General features: G+C 41.1%; 1 protein-coding gene and 1 pseudogene across 1 annotated transcript; both read right to left on the reverse strand.

Annotated features, from left to right (window-relative positions):
• Positions 1-6: 6 nt before the first annotated feature.
• LOC102824704 lies at positions 7-506 on the reverse strand (annotated as a pseudogene).
• Positions 507-1,983: 1,477 nt separating this feature from the next.
• LOC102825084 (late cornified envelope protein 3D-like) lies at positions 1,984-2,274 on the reverse strand. The gene has a single exon (XM_006861447.1). It carries the CDS (start codon positions 2,272-2,274, stop codon positions 1,984-1,986), a length of 291 nt encoding a protein of 96 aa, XP_006861509.1.
• Between the last annotated feature and the right edge of the window lie 7,870 nt (positions 2,275-10,144).

A 10,144-nucleotide genomic window follows, 5' to 3' on the forward strand; every position in this document is an offset into this window, starting at 1 on the left:
CCAAGTTAGCTTCTCTTCATAAAACGCAATGACAATTTGAGGTCATTTCATGTTTGCCTCTCTTGCCGGCATCAAGTCTGCCTCATCTGCATCTTTCCATTTCATGAGAAGCATTAGTTTTCCACTGCTGTCTGTGGCACCAATGATTCGCTTAGGAGCAAGACCTCTGGCAAAGGCCCTTGGTTTGTCAGAAGCATCTCTTTTTTTCTTTGATTTGCTGTCATCAGATTCACTGTCAGATAAAGATTTCCTTTTTGTACCATATTCTTCTTTATCAGCTTTTTGAGAATTCAGAAATGTCTCAATTAATGATAATCTAAAAATTTTTTCAGGTTCTCAAGTATTATCAGCAACTCTTCCACTTCAGGAAATTCTCTACCTTCCCATTAACCACACGTTGGTCCAGCACTTTCTACCACAAATTCTTCAGGTTCTGCCTCTTGAACTCTTAAAAATCATTTCTGTTTCTTTCCCATTTTTTGCAATGTAATTTTATTGGAGACCATTTTTTCATTGCAGCTTCAAGAGCTATTATTCACCACTTCTGAACCTCTCTGGTTCCTGGGTCTGCGGCGTCTCGGGCCCTGGTGCCTCCAGCTCAAGCCGCACCCAAGGAGCACTAATAGATTTTTGCTCTCACATTCATACCAATTTATAATTCTAGCAACACTTTTCCTTTTCTTTTATTGTCTCATAATCGGTACTCTTTGCATTATCTCATTTCCTAAACTCTCAGTCCCTTCTTTCCCCTAATTCATCACCTCCTTAGCTTTACCTAATTTCCTACCTCCCATTTCTCTCTGGAGTCCTGGTGTGGTGCTGTGGACTAATGCATCAGACTGCAAAGTCATTTGAACTGCAAGGTCGGTGGTTCAAACTCACTAGCTGCTCCTTGGAAACCCTATACAGGGTCACTATGGGTCAGAATAGACTTAACAGCACTTACCACCACCACCACCACCACCACCATTTCTCTCTAGGATATTTCTTGAGCAGATTTGTCCTCCCTAATGTCATCATGTTCTTCCTCTGCCTCTTATTCTCATATGGAGTCTTTCAATCTTGGCCCTATTGACATTTTGGACCAGATTATTCTTTGTATGTGTGTGTGTGTCAGGGGTCTGTCCTTTGATATGCGGGGTTTTTTAGTGGCCTTTCTGCTATCTACTCAGAGAGGTAGATGGATGGAGTAGTACTTCCCCTTCCTCCAAGTAGTGATAATAAAAGCTGCCTGTAGGTGCAGTCACATGTCTTTTTGTGAACTACCACCTATTCTTATTTTCTGATCATTGCCTACTATCTGTTTCCTGTTTCTTAGCTGAATTCCCAGAAAAAGGAAATAGCTCTTCCTAGGAGCCTGGGAGTGGCACTGTCAGGTAAGCCTCCGCTCCTTGTTTCCTAGGAAAAGTCAGTCCTTGTACTGATGGTTAGAGATCTGAATCCAGTACCCCTCCTTCCCATTCTGCCTCCCACTTCCAGCATAAATATACCCAAAAGAACCCTGGTTTCTTTGGTCTAGATTTAGTATTCTGTACCTCACCCATGTATTGTAGTGCTGGGATTGGGGTGCTGATAAGACAGGCATCTAAGGAGGGGAATGTCCACATACATCCCACTGAGACCTACAAGGAACCTTCCTTTCTCCTTTCTTCAGCTCATATCTTGAAGTGGATTCTCTCATATATTTTCTTGGGAAAAGTGATAACGACAACACAATCAAATTCTTGTAATGAAACCACACATGATACACAGATGGTGATAAGGAGAAGCTTTATTTTCCACAGTGTTGGACACAGGACCTGAAATGCATCAGTTGGTGCAGGAGGAATAGTGAAGTCCTGAAAGAGTCTGCTGGGCAGAGCTCTGCACTGCACAACCTGTTAAAGCAGGTCTAGCTAAGAATGTGTCAGGCTGGGGTGCTCTTTGGAACTTCACAGGAGTTTGTTTCCTTTATAATTGCTTGACTCTTTCACATTGCCCAGGTCAGCAACATCCTCCAGAGCTGTGACCACAGCCAGAGCTTCCAGACTGTTGACCACTGCCATCGTCACTGCAGCTGGAGCTCCGGCGCCGGCATCGGTGGGACCTATGGCGCCTGTGGTGGCTCAGGCAGCATCCAGCCTCAGAGCTGGGACCATGGCAGCTCCCGGAGCTTGGAACACAGCCAGAGGTGACTGGGGGCAAGCACTGTGCAGGATTCTTCTTCGGGGGGCACTTGGGTGAGGGGCACTTGGGAGGGGCCTGACATTGCTGCTGATTTTGCTGGCAGGACATCTCGGCAGGAGTTGAGTCACTCTGGACAAAACAAAAGCAACTTGTTATTTCAGAATCTGCAGTGCAATGTTCCCTCTCTTGTGATTTCCTAGATCCCTGACTCCTAATACCAGTTGCTTTTTGAGCCAAGAGCTGAAGGAAACAAATGAAACTGATTTTGAGTAAATCTGAGTATGCAAGATGCTTCCTACTTTGCTCTAGGAAAGATGTTGTTGTAACTGGGCATCCACATTTTTAAGCTTTAGTGGTGGAAACATATAGGGGAAGGCACCCCCTTGGGGAAGCATTCTGAAGGCTGTCAAAGAACATTTGTGCACATGTAAAGACAAGAATTAAAGAGGATAGGAGGGAACCCTGGGTCTCAGTGACCTTTGCAAGTCGCAGATTGCCTGTATCCTCCCTCAGAGACCCCTTTCTTGCTCTTGGCCTTCACTTCTCCCATTGCTGCTCTCTGTGGTCCTGTTTCTGCCATTTCCACTTCAGATGTCTCTGTTTCCCTCTCTTCTGCTATAATCTGAGCACACTCAGCTAAAGGCCTGCCCCTACTGGACACTCACCAGATACACAGGAGGCAGGAGAAGGCTGTGGATGAATAGGCTGTGGATGAGCTGCTGAGGGTAAGAGAACTTTTATACTGAGCTGGTTTGTGATGCACAGCCTTGGTACTCTTCTGCTTTCGCAACCAGGAGAGGTGACAGAGTGGGCCACTCCTAGGATGAGGGTGTCCAGCCTCTTCCTGGGTACTTGCATAATGTCCAACCAGGAAGCCAGTGACTTTCCTACTTCCTTCCTTCAGCTCACATGTCTTAATGTGGATTCTTTCATGTGTTTTCTTGGAAACAGTGGTGACTATAACAGAATTAAATTCTTGAGCTAGTAAGAGAGATAGGCAAACAGAAAATCATGAAACAGATTCCAAGTGAGCAATACAATGAAATGTGCACAAAGACCCTTGGCTGCTCCAAATATCAGGGGTTTCAGATCAACTACAGCCTCCTGAGCTCCTGGCATAAGATGTGTAGGTTAGGGTTTCAGTAAATGGTGGTGGAGCTTGACTTTAGGAAATGAGCCCCCACTTGGATAACTTCATGGCTTTGGGCTCTATATAGAACTCCTGGACTTGCAGAGAGCAGAGTCAAGATTGGTTTTGATGGACAAATAAAGTGGGCAGAGCTTAAAATGCCTGTGGCTTGTTTGGAATGAATTCATTGTCACAAAATTTTCTTGCCTATTTGTGTTTATTATGTTGTTGCTGTTCAGGCTGTAGACTTTTTAGACTCATAGGGACCCTGCATATGGTTTCTGAGGAGCAGCTGGTGAGTTTGAACCAAACTTGCAGTCCAATGCTGTATTTAAATCATGCTGTATTTAAATACCAACAGTTGTCTATCAGTTTGCTGTATTGTGGTGGATTGTGTACTGCTGCCATGCCACCAGTATTTTGAATACCAACAGGGTACAACCATGGTGGGCAGGTTTCAGCTAAGCTTCCAGACTAAGACAGCTAAGAAGAAAAAGAGGTGGACTACTTCTGAATGTTTAACCACTGAAAACCTTATGAATAGCAGAGGAACACTGTCAGATAGGCACTTAAATTACAACTGGGAAAGAGCTGCCTCCTCGATGTAGAGTTGACTGTGATGATACAATGGAGAAAGCTTTCAGGACCTTCATTTGCTGATTGGCACAACTCAAAATGAGGAAATGTACCTGTAAATAGCTATTAGCCATCAGGACATGGAATGAATATAGGAAAATTGCACATTGTCAAAATAAAAATGGAAGGTATAAAGATAGATATCGTAGGCATCAGTGAGCTGAAATTGACTGATACTAGTCATTATTAATCTGATAGTCATGTAGTTTACTATGGTGGTAATAGCAAATTGAAGAGGAATGGCATGGCATTCTTCATCAAAAAGAACATCTCAAGATCTATCTTGAAGTAAAATACTGTCTGTGATGGGATAATATCCATAAATCTTCAAGGAAGCCAGTTAATATCATTATTATTCAAGTTTACTCACCAACCACTACACAGCCAGTGATGATGAAATTGAAGAATTTTACCAACTTCAGTCTGAATTTGATCAAGCATGCAATAAATATGTATCGATAATTACTGGTGGTTGGAGTGCAGAGGTTGGAAACAAAGAGGAAGGATCAGTAGTTGGAAAATATTGGCTTAGACAATGCTGGAGATCACATGACAGAATTTTGAAAGACCAATGACTTGTTCATTGCAAATACCTCTTTAAACAACAAAAAGATGAATATACACATGAACTGCACCAGATAGCATACACAGAAATCAAATTGCCTACATCTGTCGGAAAACCTCTGCTTTCATTTAATATATATTTGATGTCAACAGTGACATCCCTAGTTCCACATCCTCTTGAATCTTGCTTGAATTTCTGGCAGTTCCCTGTTGATGTACTATTGCAAGTGTTTTAAATTGTCTTCGGCAAAATTTTACTTACATGTGATATTAATGATATTACTAGATTACTTCCATATTTCATTAGGTCACCTCTCTTTGGAATTGTAACAAATATGGATCTTTTACAATTGTTGGTCATGTAGCTCAATTCCAAATTTCTTGGCATAGGTGAGTGAGTGCCTCCAGTGCTACATCAATTTGTTGAGGGATTTCTATTTGTATTCTGCCAATTCGTGGAGTTTTGCTTTTCACCAACGCCTTCAGTGCAGTTTGGACTTTTTCCTTCATTACTATTGGTTCTTGATTGTGTGTTACCTCTTGAAATAGTTGAACACTGACCATTTCCTTTTGGTACAGTGACTGTGTATCCCTTCCATCTTCTTTTGATACTTTGCATTATTCAATATTTTGCCCATAGAATTCTTCAATATTGCAAGTTGAGACTTGAATTTTTCTTCAGCTCTTTCTACTTAGAAATGTTGAAGATGTTTTTCTAACTCCAGGTAGTTGCACGTTTCATAACAATACCATAGTCTTCTTGAGCTGCCTTTGGAAATTTTCTTTTCAAATCTTTTGCTTCTTCATTTCTTTTATTCACTTTAGCTTCTCTACACTCAAGGGCAAGTTTTAGAGTTTCTTCTGACATCCATTTTTGTTTTTCTTTCTTTTTAATGACCTTCTGTTTACTTCCTGTATGATATTCCTGATGACATCCCACAACTCTTCTGGTCTTCAGTCATTGGTGTCTAATACATCAATTTTGTTTTTGAGATGGTCTCTAAAATCAGGTGGGATTTTTCAAGGCCATATTTTGAGTCTTGTGGATTTGTTTCCTTCAGTTTCAGCCTGAACTTGCTAGTCTGGTCCACAGTCTGCCACAGCCTTGTTTTGCTAATGTTATTGAGCTTGAGCACTGTCTCTTCCCACAGATATAATCAATCTGATTCCTGTGTATTTCATCTGGTGGGGTCCATGTGTATAGGCACCTTTTGTGTGTTTAATATTGATCTTTATACATTCCATTTGATTTTACAACTTCCAATTTTCATAGATTAATATTTTCTATATTCCTTGCCCTTATTATTAATAGATATTTGCAGCTGTTTCTTCTCATTTTGACTTATGCCCCATAAGCAAAGGAAGGTTCCCAAAGCTCTGCTTTGTTCATGTCATTCTGGTCAACTCTACTTTAAGGAGGTAGCAATTCCCCAATCATATTTTGAATGCCTTCCAACCAGAGGAACTCAACTTCCAACACTATATATCTGACAGTGTTCCTTTGCTACTCATAAGGTTTTCAGTGGTTAACCTTTCAAAAATGGTCTGTCCCTCCTTCTTCCTGGTCTATCTTAATCTGGAAGCTCAGCTGAAACCTGTTAACCATAGGTAACCCTGCTGGTATTTGGAATACCAGTGGCTTATCTTTCAGCATCACAGCAACATGCAAGCCACCAACTTAACATGTCAATATAAAGGGGAGATCAATGTGGAATTCTTACTGCCCAGCCCTTCACATTTCTCATCAGAGAATCTTAGAACAATTTTTCCTATTGTTGAACAAATCCTACTATTATCCCCATAGTGTGAAAATAGAAAGTTAGGAATTTTAGGAAATTTATCTGTAGAGATTGGTTTTCTCAGAAGAATAGAATTGTGGTTCCCTCACTAACATCCCTATGAGGAAGGGCATGGATGCTTTCCACAACAGATCATATTAAATGTTTCAGCTGTGAGCTTTCCTGCTAGAATCCTGATGAAGACAGATATCTACTGGTGAAATTGTGGATTTCCCCACTAAGGATTGAAGTTTAGGAGGCTATTTAAGGCGGCAAAACATGAGTATGTCTCCTGTGACAGGAACTTGGCTATGAGGATGCCTCTTACAGGACCGAAGGATTCATACATTCACCTCATAGTAGAATCCTAATTCTGGCTCTATCACATAGAGGTCTCTAAAAGACTTCTAAATATTCAGCAGTTAAGTAGGAAAACTTAATATCAGAAAGTCCTAGACAAAAGATATTTTAGAGATGAAGGAGAAGAGAAATATCCAACTACATTCCTGCCCATTTAAGTCCTTTACAGGAGACCAACTCAACATTGAAGGGAAAAGGAAGACTTGAGACTGAAGTTACAAATTGAAGTAAATTGGATTGGACAGTATTTATTATCTGTAAAAGTCATCTGTCTGATACAGCAACAAAAGCCAGGAAAGAGAGTCAAAACAACAGAATGGAAGGTACAAAAAGGAGGAAGGAGTAAAGTCAGGGTCTGGTTTGGACATGCATAATGGGAGACAGAAAGCAAGATGAAGGGAGATAGTGACCAGGGGCTGTGAGTGTGACACATTGGGGTTACTGGTCTCTGAAATGACTATAAGTAATTTCTGCTAAACATTGTTATATAGCATGTTTTTCCCTTTAACTTCTAGAGTTGAATTTGTATATTTTCTGATAAATTACTATGCTGAGTCTAGTTACTTGTTAAGTAAAGTGACTTATTCTTGGGAGAATGTTTCCTCTTGCAGATAAAGCTGAAGGAAGAAAAGAACGAGAGAAGTGATGGAGTGGCCTTGGGTGTTCATCTTGGATCCTGGGTTGGGCATGTGTCCTATAATCAGGATGATGAGGGGATAGAACCGATAGCCTAATTTCATGGGTGACCTGGTGAGACTCTAGCAAAGGATTAGAGCCAGAGACCAACAGACCTGCACAAGAGATGCTTCCCAGAAGCAGAGCTGCTTATGGTCTGAGTGCCACAGTGTGATACCGAATGGGGAGAGGCCATTCCCACAGCCATTCCTCGCAGCCAGATTTGTTTCCTTGTGGCCTACATGAGCTGTACCTCTAAACGCCCCAGCAACTGAGCTCCAATCACAGATATTGGACATTTCCTAATGGCAGTGTCTTAGTCAAAAGACGAAGTGCCTAACTCCTATGAGCAGGGTAGACATTGGGGGTGTGAGTTGGAGCAGGAGAGGAATAGCTGGGTGGACTCGGAGATGATGAGAGCTGTCAGACTGGTTTCTAAGACCATGTGGCACATTCCTGTGAGATTCCTAGAAATTACTTGGAGATGTGTTGTGAATATTTGAGCACTTGGTCATTGCAGCTACCATGATTTGGGCAAATACATTTATTATGAACTCATCTGCTTACAAGCTAAAAAGATCAGTTAATATTTAGATTACACATTTACAACAAAATTGTAAAAACGTGCCTTTTTGTGCCTTCTTATTGTTGCTGTAAAGTGCCATCGAGTCAGTTCCAACTCACAACAAACCTATACAGGGTTTCTGAGGAATAGCTGATGGATTTGAACTGCTGACCTTGTGGGTTGATCCTACAGTGCCACATCTTACAGGTTAGCAATTCTAAAGAAAGCCTTAGAGTTGAGACAGGACTTCATTCACATTAGACTGTAGGAAATAAAAAACATATAATCATTTCAATAGATACAGAAGGAAAAAGAAAGGCATTTCAGTACTCATTTATAATAGAAATTCTCAGCAAACAAGGAACTATAGGAGACCAGGTCAACTTAAAGGGCATCTACAAAACCAAACAAAATCTAGAGCTAGCATCATACTCAGAAATGACAGACTGAAAGCTTTTCCCCTAAGACTGAGAACAAGGCAAAGAGAGCACTGTTGTTGTTAAGTGGTGTCAAGTTGGTTCTGACTCATAATGACCCTTCATAGGGTTTCTGAGGAACAGCTGGTGACATTGTGGTACATAGTGGCTTTTCAACAATTGTGTTGAAAAGCAATTGATTTTCAACAAAGGTACAAAGGCAATTAAATGGAGAAATGATAGCCTTTTGGAAAAAAGTGGTGCTAGAACAATTAGATATCGATATGCATAAAAGAAGTATACAAATAAGTATATAAATAAATAAGTAAATAAAAAGAGCAAAAAAAACACATACTTATTAATTCTTAGATACATAAATTCAACATGGGCAATAGGTGAAAAAGGAGCTCCAGGGATACAACAGCTGTTAACTGAAAGGTTGACAGTTTAGACTCCCCCAGAGGCTCCTCAGGAGAAAGGGCTGGCAATATGCTTTTATAAAGATTGCCTAGAAAACTATGAGGCAGTTCTCCTCTGTCACATAGGTTTGCTGTGAGTCGAAATCAAGGACACTTAATAACAACAATAGGTTAAAACATCATAAAAAACTATACAAATTCTAGAAGAAAAATTTGAGAAAATCTTTTTGACATTGATTTAGGAAAAATTACTTAGGAGTTTTTAAAAAGGCAAGATTCAGAAAGAAAACTTTATCAGCTGGGCTTCATCAAAATTAAAAGCTTTGGCTCTTTTTAAGATGTTGTTGTTAAGTGCCATTGAGTTGGTTCCAGCTCACAGTGATCCTGTATAGCGTTTCTAAGGAGCAGCTGGTAGGTTTGAACCACCGACTTTGTAGCTCAGACTGACCTTGTGGTCCACTGCTTATCCTACTATTAATAAAATACAAAGAGACTTCTCAGGTACGATGATAGAATGGGCAGAAGCACTGAGCTGACCCTCTGCAATAAAAATATGAGAAACCGAGTGAACCCAATACAGATGGAGATCTCGGAACCCTGAGCTTCAGAGGATAGGACAGAAGGTGGGCTGAGTGAGGACTAGAAGAGGAAGTGGAACAGGAGCAATAACAGAAGAAAAATGAGCAGACTGTAGGTTGTGTGTAGTGGTGCAGCCATCTTGAGCTTGATCAAGTGACTCCTGGTGTGGCACTGTAAGATCAAGGGTTCAAACCCACTATCCATTCTTTGGAAACCCCATACAGGGTCACTATGAGCTGGAACAGACTTAACAGCTATTAAAAATAACAGTAACATAGATGGATAATCCTGGTGTGGCACTGTAGGATAAGCTCTGGACTAAGGTCAATTTTAATCACAGGGTCGGCAATTGAAACTTACCAGCTGTTCCTTAGAAACCATACACAAAGTCATTAGGAATAAGAACCGACTCATAGGCACTTAACAACAACAAATAGATACAGTGGTCTGCAGGTACAGGACAGAATGCAGCAAGAGGGTGCAGTTCTTCCTGTTCCCAGCTCTCCTGCCAGCTGGGAGCATGCTCAGTCACCACTCTTGCCAATTCAATGACCAGTTGTTGTTGTTGTTTTTGTTGTGTGCTGTCAAGTCGATTCTGACCCATAGGAACCCTGTATAGGGTTTCCAAGGAGCAGCTGGTGAACTTGAACCACTGACCTTGCAGTTCAAACGACTTTGCAGACTGATGTATTAGCCCACAGCGCCACACCAGGACACCAGTTGTACCTCTTTTTTCATAGTCTGTGCTCTGCTTGGGGTTGGGTATGGGCATAGCACCTCTGCTTCAGGATGCATGTGAACCCGTCCTGATCTATACTATCTAGTAAACACTAAGCTGCATTCACACTTCCATTCTC

This window comes from Chrysochloris asiatica, unplaced genomic scaffold, assembly GCF_000296735.1.
Source record: "Chrysochloris asiatica unplaced genomic scaffold, ChrAsi1.0 scaffold00042, whole genome shotgun sequence".
Classification (NCBI taxonomy): Eukaryota; Metazoa; Chordata; class Mammalia; order Afrosoricida; family Chrysochloridae; genus Chrysochloris; species Chrysochloris asiatica.